We start from the raw sequence: 26,754 nt of genomic DNA, 5'->3' as shown, positions 1-26,754 counted from the left end.
TAAAATGATGCCACACCATTACACCCATGTTCACAGCAGCATTATTCACAATAGCTGAAACCCAAGTGCCCACCAAAAAATGAGTGGATAAGCCAAATGTGATATATACGTACAATGCAAAATTATTCAGCCTTAAAAGGGAAAGAAATCGTGCACTAGGCTACAACATGGATAAACCTTGAGGACCTTATGCTAAGTGAAATAAGCCAGTCACAAAAAGACAAATACTGTGTGATTCCCCGTATGTGAGGTAGAGTCAAAATCATAAAAAACAAGAAAGAATTGATACAATGGTGGTTGCCAGGGGCTGGGGGGAAGGGAGAATGGGGAGTTATTGTGTAATGTGTATAGAGTTTCAGCTTTACAAGATAAAAGGGTTACTGTGATTGTGCTGATTGCACAACAGTGTGAATGTGTTACTGGACTGTACACTCAAAAAAGGTGTAAGTTAGCAAATTTTATATGTATTCTACAATTAAAAAAACCCATACAAATGGCCACCTAATCTTCTATATTGAAGGTCAGTTCTGCTTAAAATGTTAGGAAATTCTGTGGGGGGAGTATGAGTAGTGGTTAAATGCTTGTGCTCAGACAATAGACTGTTTAGTTCAAATCTCAGTTTTCTCTGTTACTTTTTACTGTGAAACTTGCTTGGGAAAATTACTAAAGTTTTTATACCTCAGTTTCTTCACCTATAATATATAGACAATGAAGAAGGTAATATCTCATGAAGGTGTCATAAGGATTAAAAAAAGGCAAAGCATTCTGTGCATGGCACCTTACATACATGGTAAGTGCTTAACATATATAAGCTGTTACTATAAAATTTTGTGAGCTGATATTTGAGCAGCTTGGAGAGAAGAGTTTCATTGTTTCTTACTACCACCTTTTATTTTCATCCTGGCCCTTTAATCTCTTTCCTATTCCTGACATCTCAAAGACACATTTAGGATTTCAGTCATGACCTTCAGCCATATTTGAACATTTTCCTAGTGCATAAATCTACATTCCCACATTACGTTTGTGCGTAGATGCAAGCCTTGAATATCACGTCTCAATTAGTTCATTTGTTCATGTCAGCTAACCGTGTTAATGTTCTGAATAATGGTGAAGTCTTACTTATGCCAAGAACAAATTTGGGATGTAAACTTTCATGATAAAAACTAGGGTCTTCCTAGGAATATGTGTGTGTACACACACTTAAAATGGAATATTATAGTTAGATGTCATCTTTTAAAAGTGTGAACTCCAGTAGCTACTTGGTTTGCAGATTTCTGCTTTCTTGCCTCATTCTTGAACAGGTCTAGCAGTTACGACTGCATGAAACTAATATGAGAAGAAAGACTGGTTATACCAGTGTAAGTGACAGTACATAAATGCATGAGGGATGATTTGATTAGAAGCAATATTACGCACTGATAGGCATGATGGTTTGAAATCAGACATGAGTTTAAATGTTAGCTCTATCATTACAGGCATTTACTTCTCTTTTCTGTTTCCTCTACTGAAAACTGGGGAGAATAACACCTATTTACATGGTTGTTGTTAGATTCCCATGAGATGATGCCTGGCAAATAGTAAGAAATCAAGAAATAGTCACTATTTTATCTATTCTTTTCAGAGCAAAGAGATTGACAAATATTTGGGGTCTCTGAGGCATATCACTTGGTCAGCTTCTTTGATCTTCTTTGGAACTCAATTCTTAATCTCTTTATTGTCTCCTGCTCTTTGAGAACAAAGAGGAACTGATTACCGCTTCCTTTCAAAATGTGTGTATTACATTTGATGGGTTACATTAGCAGTTATAAAGCAAACAGTAGAGTGGAGGGTGGGAAAGTGGATGAAGTGAGTTCAATCACATACCTGGGAAAAGTCAATAATGAAGGCAGAGCCTAGATTTGCCTGCCACACGGGAGAGAGGAAAACACAGGTACAGGATTTGAAGCAAGAGATCATGTGTTAGAAATTAAGTTTTCTCCTGGTATCTAACTTTATGCAATTTGCCTATCTCTTTAGTGTTATTTTCCCTACTGTTAAAATTTAGGATAATAAAACTGAAATGTTTATAAAACCCACTTTAAGGTTTAAAAAAAAAAGGTGACATGGAAATGCAAAGGGGAGCTATAAAGACCTGATTTGAACACATTTATTAATTTAAATACGTGTTCCTGTCTTTCTATTATTATGAATTGCAGTTTCATTTGTACTGTATCTGGGTGACCACAAGTGAACAACAAGCAATTCATAAGTAAACGCCCTTGCTTTAGGTGTAGAGGCATTAACGTAATCAGACCAAACTTTTTACTTCCATTTGAATTTTTCAATTTAAACTCAATGTGCCCTTGCTTTTACACAACAGGATTCAGGAACGAACGATTTGGTTCTTTAAAAACCATCAAACAGGCACACAATCCACGCAGCAAAAACTCGGGGAAGCTAGAGCGCCCACACCTGGGAAAGCTTAGATGCCCTTCAAGAGTTGAAGATGGCGTTTCTCTGAGGCAGGTCAGCGTTAACATGCTACCTTCGCTTCAAAGATTGTTTGGATTCCTTTCAGTGTTATTGGTCAAGATATTTTGCTGAACGAGACTAGGAACTATAGGATGGCGGGTGAGTCTACACACTGGCCGCTTGTCATCATCGTAGTCGCTAACACACACAAAAGCCTTCTTGAAAACTGCAAGCCGGACTGAAAAACTTAGGACAGACAATGAACAAATCCTGGGCGGGTAATGGACAAAGCGGCAATTCCTCTTACGTCCTTATAGGGATTCCCTCCACCTGAAGTACGTCTCCTAAGGGGCCACACTTGCAGCTCACCTAAGCCTGAAAACGAACAAGCTTGGTTTTTCCCTCTGACACTCAAGGGAAGCGCTAAGGCGAACACATCAGACGCTGCCGTGGAACTTTGCAGCTCTCCGAGGCTGCAGTTTGATACAGGAGAGACATCTTTTCGTTCCCCTTTCAAAAGGCACCGTGCAAACGTAACACGAACCCGGCTAGGATCTCGGAAAAAGGGAGGAGGAAGAAGGCTCGGGGAAGTTGGCCGCGGCGTGCCCTGGGTCTCGCGGAGCCTGGGGCGCAGGAGGGTCCAGGAGGCTCCCGGCGGACTGACTGGCGCTGCTTCCGCTGGTGGCTCCTTCTGTCTGGACCTGGAGAGCGGCCGCGACGGTCCCCCGCCTGCGGGCTGGGCTGGGGCCGGACGGTAGGTAGGGACACGGACCTGGAAGGAGCGCGCGCGAGGGAGGGAAGGCTGGGAGTCAGAACCGGGAAAGGGTGGCGCGGAGCAGCGAGGGAGGGAAGGAGGCGAGGACGAAGGAGCGGGCGCGGCACGGACGCTGGGCGCGGACGGGGTGGAGAAAGCCGCTAGAGCAAATTTGGGGCCGGACCAGGCAGCGTCCAGCTTTTAACCTGGGCAGTGGAGGCGGGGGAAGGAGCGAAAGGAGAGGGGAGGTGTGTGGGGTAGGGGTGGGTGGGGGGAGTTGGAAGCAAATGACATCACAGCAGGTCAGAGAAAAAGGGGCGAGCGGCAGTCTCTGAGAAGAGTAGGGCGTTTGGCATTAGGAGCTCGTGCCCGGCCTGCCCCGGCAGGGACCCCGGTGCTCCCAGAGACCATGCAGAGGTCGCCTCTGGAAAAGGCCAGCGTCTTCTCCCAACTTTTTTTCAGGTGAGAGGGTGTCCAGCTGAGCTTTGGAAGCACACGTGCCCAGGAAAGAGGAGGACGCGTGTATGGGCTGGGTTTTGGGGAAAGTGGAATAGTTTTTTAAAAAGATGCGCTGTCATTCATTGCTATGGAGGAGAACGAGGATTTTGTGGAATAAGATAGAAAACATTAGGAAGAGATAAAAGAATAAACTGAAGCCGATTGTGTGAATAAAGAGCCTTAGCTTAACCCTGAAGTTTTAACTACTTGCAGCTGAAAATCACTCTCAAGACCCAAATGTGCTACTGTGCAATTGTCTCCTTAGATTTTTCTAAGAAACTTGTGAATTATAAACTTGTTAATAACAAATACTTACGTTTGGCCCCTATTTTTCCCTCCTTCATGCCTTGGAAACTTAGAAGTCTTCTTGGCTCATGTACTACAAGTGCCATGCCTGCATGTAGTAGGTGCTCAGAAAACACTTGTTGACTGAATTTTGAACGTTTATAGGGGAGAAATACAAAGTGGGTAATATGTGCTTAAAGTTTTTATTGTTATGATACTGAGTATATCTAACAAGTATTTGCCACAATTCCATTATTCTTTCTTTTAAGAATGAAAGCAAATCCTTCGAAATATCTGTTTTTAAAAAAGCCAATTCTACAAGCTATACATTTTAAAAGAGGGGTCAGAATTACCATGGAAATGTGAAACCATGGGAATAGGTACTGAAGTTAAACCAACTGACATTTAATAAATTGTACTCTTATCCTACTTTACATGTGATGAGCCATAAAAGCTTGTGAACTTCATCTAATGAGATTTAAAAAAATTGAGTCTAAGTTCAGAGTCTTAGGCAAAGTGTAGTTAGATGTAGCATTTCATATTTGAAGTGTTCTTTGGATACTGTATCTACTTTATTTCTGTTATACTTGTATGAATGAATGAATAGGTTCAGCTCTCTCATGGGATATTACTAATTCATAATTATCTAATGAATCAGCCTACTTAGGTATCAGAAAAGCCAAATACATTATAAATATGCTCATATGTGTGTGGGAGAAAGGAGCTTGGCTTTCACATCTTTCTAAAATGTTCTATTCTCTGAATGTGCAGCAAACCTGGAACTCAGGTGTTAAGGAGAGGGCATAGGCCGTAGAAGGAGAGCTCCTCCCTGTGGATGGGAGAGAAGGACTTTACTGTTTGGAATTGCCTCTTGGGTGGGTGTTTTCAGCACCTTTTGTTACTGCATCTGTATGAATGGGATTGTCTGTTGATCTGTTTTCCTGTTATTTACAAAATCAGAATGGTAATTGGCATAAATTGTAGCCTTTCTACTAGAGCACTTGGAGGAACCTAAATGCCATTCTGTCTAAAAATGCAGTTTTAAAAAAAATGCAGTTTTCAGAAGAATACATATCCCATGGCTACGTCTAAGTATAATACTAAGGAACTTTAAATTAGCTCATTGTTGATTTAAATTATATCACTGTTGGTCTATCAAAGTATTTTTTTCTTTTTTTAAAACAGATCACCTTACACATTTTGGTATAGTTTTAAAAATGCTCTCAGGTGGGTTTGTTAAAAAATAAATATTATAATGGCTACTAAATTTGTGAAGAGCATACTCAGTCCTGCTCTTCAAACTACTTTATAATACGTTGCTTTAAGAATAGGTATATTTTTAAAAGTTAAGTTCCTACTATTTATAGGAACTGACATTCACCTAAAGTACCAGTGATTATAAACTTCCTTCTGGGTTGTAATTCTGAAAAGGTAAGAAACGTATTTTCTGTCTTCGGATTAGACAGTTGTCCTGCTTAGTGGTCCAGGGTTTTAGGCCTTGGATTCAGATTGCTTTGATTCAGATCCTGGATCTGCTACTTAGTAGCTCTGTGACCTGAGGCAAGTCCCTTAACATCTCTGTTTGTGTGACTTGACCTTTAAAACTTGGACACTAGTAGGACCGATGTCTTAGGGGTTAATCTGTTGAGAAAATGCATGTACAGTCGTTAGCCTAGTAAATGTTAGCTGCCACTGTTATTATTATTAATTACCATATTTTTACATTCTTTACAATAGCACATACCTTGTTTATATAAAATATTCAATTCATTTTTGTTGAATATAATTTTATGACCATCTGTATGTGCAATGAATGGGCCTAGATGAGAATTTAATTTAGGAAAAATCTCGTCCAACATGGCATTACCAGATATACAGGAAAAAAGTCATATGCTTGTGTCATATGTTGTTAAATGCCTCAGAATTTAACTTTCTGAGTATGATCCATTCAGTTTCAGAGTCATAAAAGATTAAGCTGTTTGGTCTGGTTTATAGATTATATTAAATATCTCTTTTATTGTCTAGATTTTGTTACTGGGAAAACTAATAATGTTTAGGAAAAATTTAAGTACTTTTTTTTTTTTTTTTTTTTTTTACGATACGCGGGCCTCTCACTGTTGTGGCCTCTCCCGTTGCGGAGCACAGGCTCCGGACGCACAGGCTCAGTGGCCATGGCTCACCGGCCCAGCCGCTCCGCGGCATGTGGGATCTTCCTGGACCGGGGCACGAACCCACGTCCCCTGCATCAGCAGGCGGACTCTCAACCACTGCGCTACCAGGGAAACCCTAAGTACTTTCTTAATTTTGCATGAATTTCACATCAAGTATGAAATTTGAAAGATACCTGAGGTGTCATAATGCATAAAATAATAATAATGTCAATATTATAAACATAACCTAAAAGAATTTCACCACAAAAATTCAAATAGTGTGTATCATGGAGACCAAGTTACATTGACTTAAAGCTTTTATGAAATACAAAGATGTTTTTAAACTAGAGGTGATATATTTGCATAGAATTTATAATTTATATACCAGTGCAATTGATTTACAAATGTTTACCAAGAGAGATTATGTTTTTCATTTTTGAGCAATTTGTCAAGTTTACATTTTCTAACTTTTAAAGGTGGTTATTCAGTTTGTTCTCTGTCTTCTCTCATGTCCTGAATTTCCCATATTCTCTTTAGATGTTAGATTGTGTACCAAACCATGTGTCAGATGACACAGCTTGAATTTTGGTCATGGTTTTCATATCAGAAGTCTAGATCTATACTTGAGGAATTGTCAGAGCCCCACAGAATCCATGTGTACAATGCCACAGTTTTCTTACTAAGACTGGATATAGGGGCCCCCAATAAATTCCACAGGTAAGTCTCAAGTAAGACCAAAAAGTAAACAAGGTTAGGCTCTAAAGTGGAAATTCAGCAAAGAGTCGAATATTGTAAGTCTCAGGTTAATAATAAGATAATTTAAGTTACTTTTGTAATCATTAAATATGAAGTAATGAGAGATTTTTAAATAAATACACTAGAATTTCTACATCAGGATGGACGTGGTGGATCAAAGTAGCTACCAGTGAAATTCTGCCTTTGATCAGAATATTTTTGGATTCTTTTAATGCAATTAACTTTAAAACAGTATATAAATTTATTCTCATAAGTAGCTTCATGACCTTTTTTAGCCATTATTTTATAGTCATAGCTTGCTTTGGATTAAAAGTTACATTACCCAGACCAATCACTTGGACTTGCTTCTAAATGACTTTTGATTGTAGCTCAAAAAAGTATAAAGATTTTTCATCATAATTTGCTTTGTTAACAGCCAAGTGCTACTTAAGCTTAGGTATTATCATTCCAAAAGTGTATTGCAAACTTTAAAGACATTTCTTAATGAAGAGAAACGAAAGTGCTTTGAGCAACAGAAGATGATTACAGCAAGTATGTAATGAAAGACCCATAAAGATGACAATTTTGAAGAGGACCACACTAATTTGGTTATATAAATTACAGTATATGTAAAAAAAAAACCCATCACAATGACTTTATATTTACATTTTATTTACTTTTTGCAAGGTGTGAGGGAATCTAAAATTATGGCAGAGCCATAAGTATTTTTGCAGTTTGTTGGGGGTATTTATAGAAATGTTGCCAAGGGAGACCAGATGGCTACTCAAACAAGGGCCTGTTCCGATCCTGATCAATACACATATTGTATCTCAGGTTCGTCTCTCAGACAAGGCTTAGACTATCCAAATCAAAAGAAATAGATGCATAAAACAAAATGCCAGTATGAGTTGCACAATTCGTATTGATACGTACAGCTGCCAAGGGTCCCTTGATAGCATGAGTTCATTTAGTCAGTCAGTGGGCAAATGCCATCCAGTGAGGATAGCCCAGGGTTCCCATACATTCTCTTGGCTTTGTCTCTTGTAGGAATTGGAGGAGGCCACTTTTGGGACAGGGGCCCCTCTGGAACAGTGTTGCCTGAACACTGACAAATGTTGACTCCCTACACCAGTCCCCTAAAATTCCTTTCTACCCATCTGTCTTTTGCTAATCATGATTTTTATGATACAGTTCAGATTTGCAACTTGGGATATGTGTCAAGTTTGACTGATTTAACTCTCAGTTCTAAAAGTACCTCCTCTGCATGATATTACTAAAATTGTAATTATATTTTATTATATAAAATATATGTGTATATATTAAGTTTCTTCTAGTTCATTTTGCAAGTTTAAAAAATTCCTCCTTGGTTATGAAGTGTATTCCAATAGTTTTTATATGCTGGTTCAAATTATTACTCAACTCTCTGGGAAGATTCTTATATACTTATAACACATACCATACAGTGTAACTGTAAGGTTCCATCCCTTGCTAAAGAGAGAAGTGGAATCAGCTGTCTTAACTAGTTCATTAATATTTTATGTTTGATGTGACTGTCAAAATATCCTCTAGAGCCAACTGATACACTAGGGAAATCATGGTTTTTCAGTTTTCCATTAATGTTTCATGGGAAGAAGTAGGAGTTAGTGTGATAATATTCAGTGCATAAATGTTAAAACTTGTTTAAAAGGCCCTTAAATGATCCCCAGTATAAAATGTATTATTATTATCAGTGTCGCTTCACAGGAACCTATAATTTCAGTGATAGAGCTACAATATAAGTATAGGATTGCAAAACCATCAGGGAAGGGTGTTAACCGTTTAGCGTGCAGCTATATGTTGTTTATCAAAACTTTAAAACCACCTCTGACTCAGCAGCAATTTTGGCAATTTTGATTCCAGTGATTCCTGACGCATCTGTGTAGGGCTCTTCCCTGGAGCAAAATCTCTGTGATGCAATGATGTCAAGAGGAGAAAACAGATTATGATAGAGGTCTGGTTGTTTGGGAACCCTGACTGAAGGCTTACTTTATAAATATGTTAACATTACTATTTCAGGTGCTTCTCTTCAGCTCCTAAGATTTTACCTTGTGGTTGTTTGAAAGTAAAATTAGCATTACAAAGTGGCTTTGCTATTGAACCTAAGAGTTTAGGCTTCTTTTTGCAAGAAAGCTGTAAAAATTCACTTAGATTGCTTGATGTAGAGAACGAATATATTCTTACAGAGCTCTGAATGATCTGTTTTCACAGCTGTATCCAAGTCGCAAGACTTGTCAAGTTTGCTATTCTTTGTGCAGCTCTGTTAGCTTATTACTATCTTTTGACATCAATGACTCTTTCAAATTGTAAAGCCCTGGATGTCAGGGCCTTCTATGACTTGTTTAGTATTCAGACCATTTCAAGACTCCTGCATGCAACAGTTTACTAAATATTTCTTTGTGATGATGATAATTCCATGGTGATCCATGGAGATTTATGGATATTGTAGTTTGCTGACATTCAACAGTCCTGTAATACAGCATTATTCTGATAAAGAGAGGTCAAAGTGAGCAGGACCCTGGACAGATTTTCTAATACTTAGAGTAATTATTCCGTGAAATATTTCTTATCTTCCTTTATAGCCAGGCCTTTGCCTTGCGGGAAGGCCTGCTTGCTAATTCCTTGCTTATGGGGTCAAGAAGTGATTTGAAGATTTCTGCTCAGTCCTTTTGGTTAAGATTCTTAGCTCTGAAACTGGACAACTGGGCTCTACTCTGATATAATCAGAGAATTCTCCCATAGGTTGCTTCAGAGAACTGAGTCAGAGCAATACTGGCTTTGTAGGTTATGATTCAGCACAGCTTGGAGGATACCTTAATTCATTAATTCACCACCTTCTGTATTCTATGAGACGGATTTTGAAGGTTGACGTGGATAAGGAAGAAATTGGTGCTGCCTTCATGGAATGAGTTCTCTGAAACCCAGATTTTCAAGGGCTTATAGTAACTCTCCCTGGGCATCTAATCCAGTCTTAGACCGGTTAAGGAAGGCTTGCTGCAGGAGTGACTCTTGAATTGGCACCTATCCAGACAAAAAGGGTAGGGCTGGGTTAGGAAAAATTTAAATACAGAAGTGGCAGACTGTGTGTAGCACTGGCAGCAAAAGCGAGCATGGCACCTTCAAAAGAGTCAGAGAAGTTCCTGGTAACTGGAGCATAAGATGTGTGACAAAGATTTGTGGGAGCTGGGTCTGGAACTCTAGCGAGGACCAGATCGTAAGGGGCTTGGTGAACTTTGTCTGGGCTTTATCATACTGAAAGTCAAAAGCCGTGGCTTTGTAGCAGGGGAGCAATGTGTCCAGTTCAAAACTGTTGCAGTTTTGCAAAAAACTGATGAAATGAAAGAGTAGCAGTTGGGATAGAGAGAAAGATGGATTTGAAAGACATTAGGAGGTAAAATCAACAGGTTTGGTAATTGATTAGAGGTGGAAAGTGAAGAAGAGAGAAGAATCAAGGATGCTGTCTAGATTTGCTGACATGGGTAGCAGTGGGTGGTGTTGACGCTTGCTGAGGGCAGAGGTTTCGGTTGGAGGAGGCATCTTGCGGGGGGAGGTGGAGGCTTATGAAGACTCTCAACTTCTTTTTGAGATGAAAAAGGAAATGATGCATACGGCTCAAGGCCAGGTAATATCATATTTGAAAACACTTTGAAGTGATTTAGAGCTTTAGGTGAGAGATATTTAGATGTCAGAGGTGACAGTCAGAATCGTAAATACATCCCTCACACTGTTCAGTAAAGTCCAGGGTGGTATCTAGGTAATAATTTAAAGTGCTGACTTTTTGAACTTTTTTGTGATATGGAGTCACCTGAGAGTGTGTCAGAAAAAAAGCAGCGGTATACTAGGGACAGCACTAGTTAAATTCTACCTAGAAATTCTACTTAGCACCCTCCCCTGCAAACCCACCAACTGATATGTGAAGGGTCCCCACCCCACCATAACTTCATACATTTAAACAGCAGTTTTTACACAGCTGATTATTACGATCATAGACGTTTAAGAAGGACGTATGAAAATTCACTGGGGCTTTAAGTATTGTCTGCGGTGATTGAAAAAAAGGTTTTCTGGAATACAATCTGAAAAAAATATAACTGAAAAAGGTAATGCACGATCATTAGCAAAAAGGTATTTCAAAGTTACAGAAATATATAATGTAGAATGTGTAAGCCCATGGGTAACACTGTGGTTTCAATATATATTTTAAACCCTAATTTAATACCTAATACCACTATTAAGTTTTGTTAATCTGAAAGAAGAAGATTCTCATACTCTTGAAAAGATTACATATCATTGTTTTATGTTAAAACTTTGAACCTGTTAAAGCACACAGGAATTTCTTAGCATTGCCTACATAGGTGCAGCCACCTTCTGCCCAACTTCACACCCAACCCCAACACCTAGTGAAATTCTTAACTGAAGTTCTTAACTTCAGAAAGGGACACAGGAGTTTCATCTGTTACCAGTCAGACCATTACGTGAAAATTAAGCTTAATAGGCAGAATCCTAGAGATGCTGACAGCTGTGTTTCGAGGAGATTCTAGGCCAGACCTTGGAGCCCAGTATTGGCTATGAGAGCAACAAGAAAATGAAGCCACTGCTTGCCAGGATTAGCAATCCTCATAGAGGCAGCATACTGGAGAAACTTTATAGGAAGCTCTCTTTGCACATTTTATTTATTTTAAATATCTCTACGAACTCTGGAAAATAGAACAACAACAAACCTGTACTTTTTCAGCCCAAATCCATTGCTATCCTTTACATGAGGGGTTGGCAAACTTTTTCTGTAAAAGGCCAGGTAGTAAATATTTTCAATGTTGTGGGCCACATAGTCTCTGCCATTGTAGGGAAGCAGCCATAGACAGGATGCAAACAAATGGGCAGGGCTGCATTCCAATAAAACTTTATTTATGGGCACTGAAAATTGAATTTCATATAATATTTTTTTAAAAACTTCTATTGCAATAAGCTTCAGAATTTGCAGCTTTAAAATTACTTAGTTTTAAATAAAGATCTAGAAAAAATTTCAGGGCTCATTTGTAATTAACATTAGTGTATTCAATAATTGAGTAATTTTAAAAGTAAGTGAAACACTTAGACATGCAAAGTGGACTTTTCAGAAGAGGGAACAGTAGTTTAACATTAGATTAGATATTAACTTCTCAGAATAGTTTTGTCTTATAGGAACCTACTGACCATCTCTTCTTTACTTCTTTTTTGCGTATACATTTTTTTTATGCGTCCTTTAAGGTATAGGCTCTATCTTATCCATCTTTTGGTTCCAGCACCTGTCTGACTCCCTGGTGAATAGTAGGCCTTTAAAATATACTTGTTGGGGCTTCTCTGGTGGCGGAGTGGTTGAGAGTCTGCCTGCCGATGCAGGGGACACGGGTTCGTGCCCCAGTCAGGGAAGATCCCACATGCCGCGGAGTGGCTGGGCCCGTGAGCCATGGCTGCTGAGCCTGCGCGTCCGGAGCCTGTGCTCCGCAACGGGAGAGGCCACAACAGTGAGAGGCCTGTGTACCGCAAGAAAAAAAAAAAAAAAAAATATATATATATATATATACTTGTTGAATGAATAAAACTTGACTAATTCAGTTTATGTTTATACTTCTAAAATTTAATTTTTGATGGAAATGTAAAAATTTACTTATAAATATGAAATTTTAAAAACTTTCCATTTGACTTTTCTGAAGATAAAATATCAATTTTGAATAAAAATTTTAGTTGCTTTACCAAATCCATGAATTCTAAAGTATAACAAAATAGGAAAATTTGGTTTTTTTGTTTGCTTTCTTGTGTGGGTTACAGGACTTTCTAGGAAAATTCTAGGTTAAGTTAGTACACTATTATTTTTCTTCAGAAGATCAATGCTTTGCTAAAGATGAGTTTTCCACCTGAAATATTTTTTCTCTTCAAATATCATGTGAGTATTCTGGGTGCCTGACAGTTTAATTTTAAAACAGATTATTTCAATGATTATTTCCAGAATTTCTTCCTAAATGTATATACCGCAATCTAGTCTTAAAAAAAAAAGACCTTAAACTCAATTTAGTCTTGGACCTCTGAATACATTTTTCAAAATAATAAATAAGCTGATGAAATATTTATTACCAGAAGAACTTCTCCCTTTCAATCAAAGATAGGGTTGGCTTCTGAAACACATTAGCCTCTTTTCCGTCGCTTTTCATCTGAGATCTATTAGAGTTAATCTCTCCTATCCATAAAAGTGAATGTATATCTTGTATATATGGACTGTGAACAAAAGTGCACAAATAAATCCCCTATGGATTAATTTGATTATGGAGCAAACTTGGCTCAACATCATTCATGAAGTTAAACAATAGGTAATTTCATAAATCAGTTTCATAAATAAGAGCATAAAATATATAATGACGCTGAGATCCAAAATTTTATTCACTGTATTAAGAGTTTATAAGACTGATGAAATTAAAGCTCCAATTCAGCCATCCCAATAACATCAGAGCTAAGGTTTTATGCAATTTTATTAGCTAGAAAGACAACCACTGTAAAATGAACTCATTAATGTAAAAGTAATTTTTGAAATACTAATGTGATTTTTATTCATTCATTTATTCATGCATGCATGCCTTTATTCAGTATAAATGTTGAATCTCTGATATATTCCAGGATATAGCAGTTTGAAGGCTTAGGCCACATATCAAAACCTATTATACATTCTAATTATTCTTTTACTAGAATTTTCACATTGATATTTTTAATGAGACAATTTTATTTCTCTTTGGAGCAAAGGCCATCATATATATCTATAGATTTTCCCTTACTCCATTTAATGAAGGGGGCCTAAATTTTTTATTGATTTACCAAATGACTGAATAAAGGTCATCTCACATAAACTTTTCTAAAGTCAGCAGTATAATTCCTTGACAGCAAATATTGTTTGATGTATTTAAAAAATTTTTAAATACTTCCTATGAAATGTAAAGATAAGATCATTACATTTAGAAATGTATATTGGATTTAGTCCTTGAACACAGTCTTTGGATCCACTGAGGTGTTAACTTGTAACTTGGCAGCCTTTTTGAACTCTCATACAAGGTTTTGCTGATTCAATTGTTTCTGTTTCTGCCAAGGGTAGCAACACAACTCTTGTCTTTCTTGAGTCACGGTCTGTCACTCCAGCCACTATTACTGCAAAGTAGAGTTAGATTCTGGGGTTAGTAGACACGTATGTTATTATTAAAAAACAATGAGTTGCCAAATCTCCTATCAATGAAAATTTGATCAAAGTTTAGTTATTCTGTTGGAAAAGAAATCTAGCTAGAAACAGGATTAAGAAATTCTTTTTTTTTCTTTTGGCTGCATTGGGTCTTTGTTGCTGAGTGTGGGCTTTCTCTAGTTGCGGCGAGCAGTGGCTACTCTTCGTTGCGGTGTGCAGGCTTCTCACTGCGGTGGCTTCTCTTGTTGTGGAGCACAGGTGTGCGGACTTCAGTAATTGTGGCATACAGGCTCAGTAGTTGTGGCTCGCGGGCTCTAGAGCGCAGGCTCTGTAGTTGTGGCACACCGGCTTAGTTGCTCTGCGGCATGTGGGATCTTCCCAGACCAGGGCTCGAACCCGTGTCCCCTGCACTGGGAGGCGGATTCTTAACCACTCTGCCACCAGGGAAGTCCCAAGAAATTCTTTAGGTAAAAACTTATGCTCTTAAAATTAGAAGCCCTTCATAAATATCAGTATTTTCTATAGCTTTAGATAAGTGCTTCTCAAATTGCCAGTCACCTGCTCAAAAAATATATTAAGATAGATCTATGTATCTATAATATACCTTACATTAAATATGCAGATTCCTAGGTCCCACTCCATACCAACTAAATCCAGAATCTCTGGGAGAGGGCAACTACAATCCTGGTTTTTTGTTTCCTGTTTGTTTGTTTGTTACATTTCAGGTGATTCTTTTTGCATACTAAAGTCTAAAAGCCATTAAGTTAATCTTAAGAAAGTGGGTTTAAATGGCCCAACTAGTGCTTTTCAACCTTAATGAAAGATTGGAAAACTGCAGATTTGAGGACAAAAACCAGGATTCTACCACATAATCATAAAACGTGGGATATGGAGGTGATTCCATCTTCTCCCAGCTCCACTAAACTTCTCTTTCCTAAAATTCTTCTTTTTTAAAAAAAATTTTTTTTATTGCAGTATAGTTGATTTACAATGCTGTGCGAGTCTCTGCTGTACAGCAAAGTGACTCAGTTATACACATACAGACATTCTTTTTTTTACATTCTTTTCCATCGTGGCTTATCACAGGATATTGAATACAGTTCCCTGTGCTATACATTAGGACCTTGTTGTTTATCCATTCTAAATGTAATAGTTTGCATCTACTAACCCCAAACTCTCAGTGCATCCCTCTCCCTTGGCAACCACAAGTCTGTTCTCTATGTCTATGAGGCTGTTTCTGTTTTGTAGATAGGTTCATTTGTGCCATATTTTAGATTCCATGTATAAGTGATATCATATGGTATTTGTCCTCTTTCTGACTTACTTCACGCAGTATGATAATCTCTAGTTGCATCCTAACATTCTTCTTTTTTAATCTTAGGATCCAAGGAAGAGAATTTTGAAAGTTCAGATTTTTTTTAAGCAAATTAACAATAGAAATATAGATATCGTTCAACTTGCCACAGAATTCAAAATTTCCTCTTAAATAGTTCTTGAAATCTGCAGTTTTGCCTCCGGTATCTCCTAACATCTACTAAGCACTTTCTATGTACCAGGGATTATACGTATTATCTCAGTGAATTCTTCAAATAATTTTAGATAGAGTCTACATGTAAGAAATATGTAGTTTAGAAAGATTAAAGAGCTTATACAAGGCCACCCAGCTAATTACTGTGAAGTCAAGACATGAACTTACATTGATCTCTAGAACTCTTAACCAGTGTATCACACTATCCAACAATCTAGAATGGAATTGGTAAATTATATAATTTCACTTAATTTTGTATATAGGTTTTCTTAATTTCTTGTCTCTGAAATTTATTTTTGATACATGTATTATAAATAATATTATTTAAATAAGGCATTAGACTCTGTTCTTCTTGGAAGTGCCAGGAGCATGCCCTCTTACAGTGCTTTGCATGGATCTATAAGACAAACTACTTGAGGTGGAGAGAGGTGAAGAGGGAAGGATGGGGAGGGGAAGGGAAGGGTCTTGTCTTAGATTAATGAGGTCTTTAAAATTCTAAATGTCCAGTTGAAGAGTGAGAGATGTGATCAGCCAAAAGCATGCCGTTAGCCAACCATTGTTACATGAACACAGCTCAGTTTCACAAAACTTGACCCAGACTGCACTTCTTATCCTTATTTTTTCCATCCAGGTACTAATCAACTCCCTTCGTCTTTTTCATTTTCTAAATCTAGCTTCCTGCCTTCTTCCACTTTGTCAAACCTACTCAGCTAGGCTTTCTGTTGCGTTTTTGTAGCCATTCTTCCTTCCTTACCAACTTAATCCCCTCCGCTGAGTTCCAGGTTCAGTCACTTTAGTGTTCCTCTCACCACCACCCACCCTCTTTGGTGTCCTGTTCTGATCACCAGTCCCTGGTTGTTCATCACTCATGTCAATTGTTTCTTTATGTTTACTCTTACTGTATTTCTTGGGGCTGAAGGAAGAGGCAGAGTCACCTCGCAGATGGTTCTTCAACTTGATGTTTGACTCTTTGTATGTATAAATCTTGGATTTTCCTAGTGCAGTGGTTTTTACAATTTTTTAAAAACAATATTTTTATCAGTGAATCCAGAATCCAAAGGAAATCTTCCATGGAACTGCAATATATGCAAATAAAAGTGAAAATAAAAGACAGTAAGTCCTCCATAAATACAAAGATATAGGTAACCTCCTGCTCCAAGATAAGGGCTGAAATGACTATATAACATTTACGTGCTCTTTCCTTGGTCCTACATGCTTACGTTTTTCACATTATGCTTCTGAAATTAAGATGACTCTTATAATTGATGTCAAAAGAAACCTGTCAGCCATCAGGCCCAGGAATAACTTGAAATATGGGAACTTAGCAGTTCATAGAAGGTATATCTTCCTGTAACTTCAGTTGAATTATTTGCATTGGTTGTACCCCACAAGGTTGACTTTTAACTTAAATTTAGTTTCTTGCTTGAAATTTCTTGAGAAAGATTATTCTGTGATCTAGTTTTGAAAGAACAGTAATTATTTAGTCTGAAGTTTGTCTGGCATACCAAGCACTGTAATTAAGGTAGAAGTTGCCCAAGCTCAGCACTGTGCTTTACTTTGAAATTATACTGCCTGTCCTACAGGTGAAGGTGGTGTGAATGCAACTTGCCACTTGTAACCCTATTCATAACTGTGAATACCAAGAATAATTCAAAAGTATATTTTTGACCTGAATGTGAAGGCTTAGAAGAAAACTTTAATTATGACACTGAAGAAGGAAGTGGTGTGTAATTGTGTGAATAAGTATATAATACTGAAAAAAAATTTTTTTAACTGTGTGTATTTAATTTAGAGGGGCTTTTTTGGAAAGGCCATTATTACACTGATGATGAGTCTTGTAATCAATGTCACCTTATTGTTGAGTAAGCATGGTAAAGTATTGTAAAACCAAGATAATATCATATGCTTCTTGTTATCATTCCCTGGGAATTGCACAACTCTCTGTTATGCTGGAATGAAACCTTGTATAAGCAGGTATGCCAGAGATATGATGGACTGTTAATTGAGCCTGGTGCAAGTCTATATATGCATGTCTTGGTGCATGTTCCCTATAGACCATGTTCACTTGGTTTATAGTGAACATGCTCACTTATGCAGTGTGGGTATAACCAATGACAGATTGCAATATGTTTAAATAGGTTCAAAGAGATGTCGGGGAAGCTTTCCTGCACAGTGGACACTAAATGAGTTAGCCTTGAAGTCCAGGATAATGTTTGGATGGACCCAGTGTGTTAAAATTTTCATATAACAGTTTTGGGAATGTGTGATGATTTTATTCTTATTTTTAGAATAGTAAAACATACTTTAAAATATTGACATTTCAAATCAAAAGTTGGTGAACTCCAGGAAGTATCTCAGGGGAACACTAGGTGTTGGGGTCCATAGTTTGAAAACCACTGAACTAGTTTTTCCCCCATATTGGTTGGTCTCGACCTTCCCTTGAGTCCTCATTTCACCCATCCTATACTCTTAGAAAATGGTCTCACATTTGACTTTGTCTCTATCCTTACTGTCAACTCTTAAGTAGCAATATATAGGGGAAGAAACATGTATTTTGGAATCAGACAGACCTGGCTTGAATCCTTGCTCTGTGACTTAACAGCAATATGATCTTGGGTAATTTACTTAACTTTGATGATGATGTTATGCTCATCAGTACAATGAGTTCTCCTCCTCTTAACACAGCTCAGCATTATTATGAGATCTAATATTCATTGAGTGTTTAATATGTGTATTAGTCAGCATTCTCCAGAGAAATGAAACAAATAGGATATATATATATATGTATATAAAATGATTTATTACAAGGAATTGGCTCACATGATTATGAAGGCTGGCAAGTCCAAAATCTGCAGCATAGGCTGGTAGGCTGGAGACCCAGGAGAGCTGATGTTCCAGTTTTATTCTGAAGGCAATCTCCTGGAGAATTCTCTCGTTTGGTCAAGGCTGCATTTTTGTTCTATTCAGGCATTCAGTTGATTGGATGAGGCCCACCCACGTTATGGAGGGCAATCTGTTTTGTCCAGTGTCCACCAAGTTAAGTGTAAGTCTCATCCAAAAACACCCTCTTACCATCATGCTCTTATAAGCCAGTGCATTAGTTTGCTAGGGTTGCTGTAACAAAGTACCAAAATCTGGGTGGCTTAGACAACAGAAATGTAATGTCTCACAGTTCTGAGGGCTAGATGTCTGAGACCAAGGTGTCAGCCGGTTGGGTTTCCTCTGAGGCTCTGAGAGAGAATCTGTTCCATGTTCTCCCCCAGCTTCTGGTGATTTGCTGGCACTCTTTGACTTATAGACACCTCACTTTGATCTCTGCCTTCATCTTCACATGGCATTTTCCCTGTGCGCCTGTCTCCGTGTCCACATTTCCTTTTTTTATAAGGACATGCAACCCATGCAACCCAACACCAGTCATATAGGCGTAGGGCCCACTCTAATGAACTCATTTTAACTTGGTCACCTCTGTAAAGATCACATTCTGAGGTACTTGGTGTTAGAATTAAAATATATCTTTTTTAGAGGAGCACAATTCAACCGAAAATAGTAATAGTCTTCAGGAGCAGAATGTGCTATGGAAGCAATTTGAAACTCTAAAGTATAATACATATAGAGGGTTACACTAATTTATGAAATTTTTTAAAAAGCTGTGTGTACCTCATTTGTAATGGTACACAGGTAACATGGAGACAATGTCAAGTACGTCAGGTGACATGACATGGGAATGGTCAAGAAGGGTCAAAATAAAAGGGTCCAGGGCTTCCCTGGTGGCGCAGTGGTTGAGAGTCCGCCTGCCGATGCAGGTGACATGGGTTCGTGCCCCGGTCCGGGAAGATCCCACATGCCTCGGAGAGGCTGGGCCCTTGAGCCATGGCCGCTGAGCCTGCGCGTCCGGAGCCTGTGCGCCACAACAGTGAGAGGCCCGCGTACCGCAAAGAAAGAAAAAATAAATAAATAAATGAAAAAGAAAAAGCGTCCAGTTGTTCTTGAGTAGACTGAAGAACGAACAACTTTCCATTTATGAAATTTTGGTACATCTCCACTGAGAATAAATAGCTTGAAGGCCAGACATTAGAATGTTTTGGTAATGAAGAGTGTTAAAAATGAAAACATTTTATTGAGGAGAATTAAATAATTTTGGCTGGAAGTTTTAGAATTATTGGCTTTAACTTATGACTCAGAAAAGGGGCATAACTGTTAATAAAGAGTGGTCCCTGGAAAAGTATAGGCACCCTCACATTTGCACTGCATTTACCATTGACTTGAAAAATATTTTCACTTTTTTTTTTTTTTGCACTGCCTCAGGCACTGGACCAGACTATGGAGATATAAAGATATATATTACAACTACATTGTCCTCAGGAAGTTAATCTTATGAGGGAAATAAACTAGCAAAGTATAATGTGGTAACATAAATTTAACAATTTAAAAAATAATTGAGTGACAGTTATGTGCTATGCTCTGTGGTAGGCAGGGAATACAGCAGTAAAAAAAATCTCTAAGGTATTTGCCCTTGGGGAGTTTATAGTCTGGCGTGTTTGGAAACACAGGGGTTTGGCAGACAAGCAAATAGACAATTAGTAATGACAGCTCAGGTGGAGGAAGTACAGGAGAGAATGGAATGCATGGGAGGAAAATTAAACCTAGATTGTAGAGAGACACACGTAATTCATCTGAAACTATTTCAATGCATTTGAGATTTTTGGGAAATAGAGGTCAGGTTTTATTTTGAGGAAGTTATTAATTTTTCTTCAGTGTGACCTGGCATTTGGCTGGTGTTGGAACAAAACCAAAAAAAAATGCTGTATCAAATGATAGGAATAGGAGAATCCTTTAAAAAATTAAGAGCCATCTTATTATCAACGGTTTCATCCAGTGAGAGCTCCCGCAGAGTTTAAAAGGAAGAGAATCTGGCTTGATGTTTCCTTTAAAGTTCTTTTTCCTAACCTGTATATGCAAGCAAGAGATTATGACATTTTGAAGTAAAAACAATTCTTAAATGCCTGTAAAAATGATTTGCACTAAACTATTTTTTTTAACATCTTTAATGGGGTATAATTACTTTACAATGGTGTGTTAGTTTCTGCTTTATAACAAAGTGAATCAGTTATACATATACATATGTTCCCATATCTCTTCCCTCTTGCGTCTCCCTCTCTCCCACCCTCCCTATCCCACCCCTCCAGGCTGTCACAAAGCACCGAGCCAATATCCCTGTGCCATGTGGCTGCTTCCCACTAGCTATCTACCTTACTACGTTTGTTAGTGTGTATATGTCCATGACTCTCTCTCGCCCCGTCACAGCTCACCCTTCCCCCTCCCCATAACCTCAAGTCCGTTCTCTAGGAGGTCTGCGTCTTTATTCCTGCCTTACCCCTAGGTTCTTCATGACATTTTTTTTTCTTAAATTCCATATATATGTGTTAGCATACTGTATTTGTCTTTTTCTTTCTGACTTACTTCACTGTGTATGACAGACTCTAGGTCTATCCACCTCATTACAAATAGCTCAATTTCGTTTCTTTTTATGGCTGAGTAATATTCCATTGTATATATGTGCCACATCTTCTTTATCCATTCATCCGATGATGGGCACTTAGGTTGTTTCCATCTCCGGGCTATTGTAAATAGAGCTGCGATGAACATTTTGGTACATGACTCTTTTTGAATTTCGGTTTTCTCAGGGTATATGCCCAGTAGTGGGATTGCTGGGTCATATGGTAGTTCTATTTGTAGTTTTTTAAGGAACCTCCATACTGTTCTCCATAGTGGCTGAACCAATTCACATTCCCACCAGCAGTGCAAGAGGGTTCCCTTTTCTCCACACCCTCTCCAGCATTTATTGTTTCTAGATTTTTTGATGATGGCCATTCTGACTGGTGTGAGATGATATCTCATTGTAGTTTTGATTTGCATTTCTCTAATGATTAATGATGTTGAGCATTCTTTCATGTGTTTGTTGGCAGTCTGTATATCTTCTTTGGAGAAATGTCTATTTAGGTCTTCTGCCCATTTTTGGATTGGGTTGTTTGTTTTTTTGTTGTTGAGCTGCATGAGCTGCTTGTAAATTTTGGAGATTAATCCTTTGTCGGTTGCTTCATTTGCAAATATTTTCTCCCATTCTGAGGGTTGTCTTTTGGTCTTGTTTATGGTTTCCTTTGCTGTGCAAAAGCTTTGAAGTTTCATTAGGTCCCATTTGTTTATTTTTGTTTTTATTTCCATTACTCTAGGGGGTGGGTCAGAAAGAATCTTGCTGTGATTTATGTCATAGAGTGTTCTGCCTATGTTTTCCTCTAATAGTTTGATAGTTTCTGGCCTTATATTTAGGTCTTTAATCCAATTTGAGCTTATTTTTGTGTATGGTGTTAGGGAGTGTTCTAATTTCATTCTTTTACATGTTGCACTAAACTATTATCATTTGTGTTATGATTTCTGTTTTTAAGGACCTGATTGCAAAGGTGACTGTTCTGAGCTTTTAAATTGCTTGTTAGGATCTAATGATTCAGTCGTCCATTATTACGTGTTTTGCTATTGGGGGAAAAAGTAACTTAGGTTATTTTGTGGATCTTTATTTACTTATATGTTGCCTATATGAAAAAAGATGTAGAGACTAAGTGAAGAGGATTTAAAGTAAGGCTTTTGCAGTGAAGTCTTATTTCCATGATAAACCTTGAACCAATGGCTGTCTCCATTCTCTGCTTCCGTCAGGCCTCCTTTTTTTCCTGGGATTCACACTGGGGATGAGTGAGGGTTCAGCCACTACTGTTCTCCTCCTCTTACATCTCACAGGAGTTTTACTGTCAGTGTCCCTCTCAGTGATATCAAGGCTCCAAGAAAATGAAAAATAGCATTAGCATTGCTCCAGAACCTCAGGAACAGGATCTGAATCTTAAATCCTGAGTCATACAATGTGTCTACAAACACTCCACACCTTGCCAAAGCAGGGAGAAATAAAGAAGATGCTAAATTTACCTTTTTAAAAAAAATTATTTATTTATTTATTTATTTATGGCTGTGTTGGGTCTTCGTTTCTGTGCGAGGGCTTTCTCTAGTTGCGGCAAGCGGGGGCCACTCTTCATCGCGGTGCGCGGGCCTCTCACTATAGCGGCCTCTCTTGTTGCGGAGCACAGGCTCCAGACGCACAGGCTCAGTAGTTGTGGTGCACGGGCTTAGTTGCTCCGCGGCATTTGGGATCTTCCCAGACCAGGGCTCGAACCCGTGTCCCCTGCATCAGCAAGCAGACTCTCAACAACAGCGCAACCAGGGGAGCCCCTAAATTTACCTTTTAATGCTATAATTTGTGATTTGTTTTCTAGAGGGTGAACTAATAACAATGGAAGATAAAAAAGGGTTAAAATGCAACCAATGACCAAATTCCATATATAGTTTGAAGATGGGGAATTATCTGCAGCGGAGAAGTCTGAATACAATGCCATAAGCCTCTTTGAATCCTGAGAAATAGTCATGAGTAGCAGCAGGATAACAGTATAACAGAACATACAGCATACACAAGTTAAAGAGAAAGTTAAGATAAATGAGAAAAATTCTAGAATTTGACTGATCATATATCTGGCTAGAGGATTCCAAGCAGAACCCTAGAGACCAGATTTATCATGCCTAAATTTAAAAAATCACCAGCTTTGTCTTCCTGATGCATCACGTTTGAATGTTACCCTTGGAAGATTCATTATTAACCATCTTCATCTTAAAACATTTCTGAGGTTGTCTCCAACCTCCATTTTACCATTCCATCTATCAAGCAAAATAAACAAGTAAACATCCTCAAATAAACTATGTTGGGTGGACTTAGACTGCTTTTTTTCTTTCTTTTTTTTTAATTTTGGGAAAAGTTGCTTTGAGGCAGTAACTGGAAAGCAGGTATCACAGAGGATTTAATAAGTAGTGTTTTTTTTTGTACACATGGTGAGGGGTCATTAAGTCATTTGGAAGTTGAAGGTCATGAGAGTCTAGCATGTGATTTGCCTATTACAGCTCATACCAAACAGATCCCTGACTCCACAGCCCAGAGCTTCTCAGAGGATTTCTGTCCCCAAGAGAGGAGAGTTATCTCCATATTGCAAGAAAGACTTTAGCAGAGAAATATCAAGTGGCCTTGACTCCAGATGTTGAGTTAATTCTAGAATGGCAACCCTGACCCTGAAGGACATGGGGATTTCATTGCTGAAGGATGAAGAAGCCTGTTAGCGAGTGTTTACTTTGGGTCCTAGTGATGGTGTCTGAACAAACTAGGTGAACAAAGAGCTTCAATAAAGGATTCAGAGTTATGTAAAAAAGTGAGGGAGGGGCTTCCCTGGTGGCGCAGTGGTTGAGAATCCGCCTGCCGATGCAGGGGACATGGGTTCGCGCCCCGGTCCGGGAAGATCCCACATGCCGTGGAGCAGCTGGGCCCGTAAGCCATGGCTGCTGAGCCTGTGCGTCCGGAGCCTGTGCTCCGCAATGGGAGAGGCCGCAACAGTGAGAGGCCCGCGTACCGCAAAAAAAAAAAAAAAAAAAAAAAAAAAAAAGTGAGGGAATAAGTGGGTTAATTATAAATACCAGTTAAATCAATATATCATGTGTGAGACATCCTTACATCACTCATGTGAAGTATGTTTTGTTCCTACCTTAGAAGATGACGTAGGACTTGTTTTCCTTCTTTTCCTTTCATGCTTAAAACTGCTTCTCTGCTCTGTTGCTAGTATGGAATTGTCTAAAATAATGGTGATTTACTGATAGTCACACAAGTTTCTCTCTGTAAGCTTTTACAAATGCCAGCCAGTAACCCAGTGGCATTTCTACCATAAAATCAGAAGGCCAATCCATTTCCCCTCTTCCTTATTTTCTTGGTTTCAGATATATTTCTTTCTTTTTTTTTATAATTTTTTTAATTTTTGGTTGTGTTGGGTCTTGCATGGGCTTCTGATTGTGGTGGCTTCTCTTGTTGCAGAGCACGGGCTCTAGGCACGCAGGCTTCAGTAGTTGTGGCACATGGGCTTGGTAGTTGTGACACGTGAGCTCTAGAGTGCAGGCTCAGTAGTTGTTGCACTCGGGCTCAGTAGTTGTGGCTCGCGGGCTCTAGAGCGCAGGCTCAGTAGTTGCGGCACACGAGCTTAGTTGCTCCGCGGCATGTGGGATCTTCCCGGACCAGGGCTCGAACCCGTGTCCCCTGCATTGGCAGGCAGATACTTAACCACTGTGCCACTAGGGAAGCCCCCAGATATATTTATTATTGCCAATGGAAATAAAAATCAGAAGTTAGAGAGCAATGTTATCACTTCTCTTTCTAGGTTAGTAAAGAGTTCCTAAAAGTGAACTCATACAAGATGCAGCAATTTTATTGGGTAGTTAATCATCCTATCTTTCTAGCCAGTTGTTCCAGCTATAATCAGTTTTGTGTCTCTTACTTGTGGCTTCATGCCCAGATAGAATAAAAATCAAACTAAAACCATGAAACAATGCTCTGAGCTGCTTTTCTAAAGTACACGGACTTGGGCTATTTTTTGTAGCATTGCTAATTGTCTCTCAATTGCTTGAGTCCCTGAAATCCAATAAATGTGAATGGATTAAGTATAGCTGTTAGAAGTGGTCTTTTTATGCCAGTGCTACTCCCTCACCATTCTTATTTTTTCTGTATTCACAGTAGTTCCAGCAATTAAATGCTTTGCTTGCGGGGGCCAGGAATAAACGATTTATATGACTCATGTTTCATGTCATCAATCCTTAGATCCTTTCGTGGGCTTTGCACACTTGTAGCAGCTACCCAGGCACTGACATATATGAAAGCGTTTAGAGTGTCAAAGTCACCGTAATAAAAATATGCATTTCGCCAACTCTAGGAGGGAAAATCAAACATTTGGGAAAAGTTTCTAAAATCCATGCTGACAATTGATTTCTTTATGCTGTTTGTCTTAATACCAGCTTTTTAAAGATATAATTCACATACCAAAAAATTTACCTACTTAAAGTATATGAGATGTGTAACTATCACTACAACCAATTTTAGAACACTTGCATCACCCCAAAAAGAAATTCCATACCCATAAGCAATCATTCCCCATTCCCTCCTTCATCCCCACCCCAGACAACTACTAATCCACTTTCTCCGTAGGTGTGCCAGTTCTGGACATTTCATATAAAAGAAACGGTGTCGTCTTCTGTGACTAGCTTCTTTCACTTAGCACAGTGTTTTCAAGATTCATCCAAGTTGTAGCATGTATCAGTATGTCATTCTTTTTTATCGCTAAACAGCATTCAAGTTGTAGGATTATACATTTATCCATTCAGCAGTTGGTAGATATTTGGATTGTTTCTGCATTTTTGCTTATTATAAAAAATGCTGTTATAAACACTTGTGTACAAGTTTTCATGTGGACACGTATTTTCATTTCTCTTGAGCATACACCAAGGAGTGGAATTGCTGGGTCATATGGTAACTTTCTGTTTAATATTTTGTTTCAGATTGTTTTCCAAAGTGGCTGCATAATTTTACATCCCCACCAGCAGGGTATAAGGGCTCTAATATTATTTTCCACATCTATGTCAGCACTTATCGTTACCTGTCTTTTTTATTTAGCCTTTCTAGCGGGTGTGTAGTAGAATCTCACTGTGGTTTTGATTTGCATTTCTCTAATGGCTAATGAGGTTGAACATATTTTCATATGTTTTGGGGTGTTTGTATATCTTCTTTGGAGAAACGTTTATTCAGATCCTTTGCCAATTTCTAAATTGGGTTGTCTTTTTATTACTGAGTTGTAAGAGTCCCTTGTATGTTCCAGATACAGGTCTCTTATCAGATATATGATTTGCAAAAATTTTCTCCCTTTCTCTGGGTTATTTTTTCTACTTTATTGATGGTCTGCTTGGAGGCATAAAAGTTTTACAATTTTTTTTAATTAATTAATTTATATTTATTTTTGGCTATATTGGGTCTTCGTTTCTGTGTGAGGACTTCCTCTAGTTGCAGCAAGTGGGGGCCACTCTTCATCGCGGTGCGCAGGCCTCTCACTATCGCGGCCTCTCTTGTTGCGGAGCACAGGCTCCAGACGCGCAGGCTCTGCAGTTGTGGCTCATGGGCCTAGTTGCTCCGCGGCATGTGGGATCTTCCCAGACCAGGGCTCGAACC

General features: G+C 38.5%; 1 protein-coding gene across 1 annotated transcript in view; it reads left to right on the top strand.

Moving 5' to 3' along the window:
- Positions 1-771: 771 nt before the first annotated feature.
- The window catches only part of CFTR (CF transmembrane conductance regulator), a 198,490-nt gene continuing 172,507 nt past the window's right edge, over positions 772-26,754 (top strand). Inside the window, exons 1-3 of the mRNA XM_060156169.1 lie at positions 772-790; positions 2,360-2,505; positions 2,769-3,205. Coding sequence (XP_060012152.1) covers positions 772-790; positions 2,360-2,505; positions 2,769-3,205 — 602 coding nt within the window. The remainder of the gene's footprint in view (positions 791-2,359; positions 2,506-2,768; positions 3,206-26,754) is intronic.

The sequence above is a fragment of the Lagenorhynchus albirostris genome, chromosome 8, assembly GCF_949774975.1.
Source record: "Lagenorhynchus albirostris chromosome 8, mLagAlb1.1, whole genome shotgun sequence".
Classification (NCBI taxonomy): domain Eukaryota; kingdom Metazoa; phylum Chordata; class Mammalia; order Artiodactyla; family Delphinidae; genus Lagenorhynchus; species Lagenorhynchus albirostris.
This window is presented reverse-complemented; position numbering and strand designations above follow the sequence as displayed.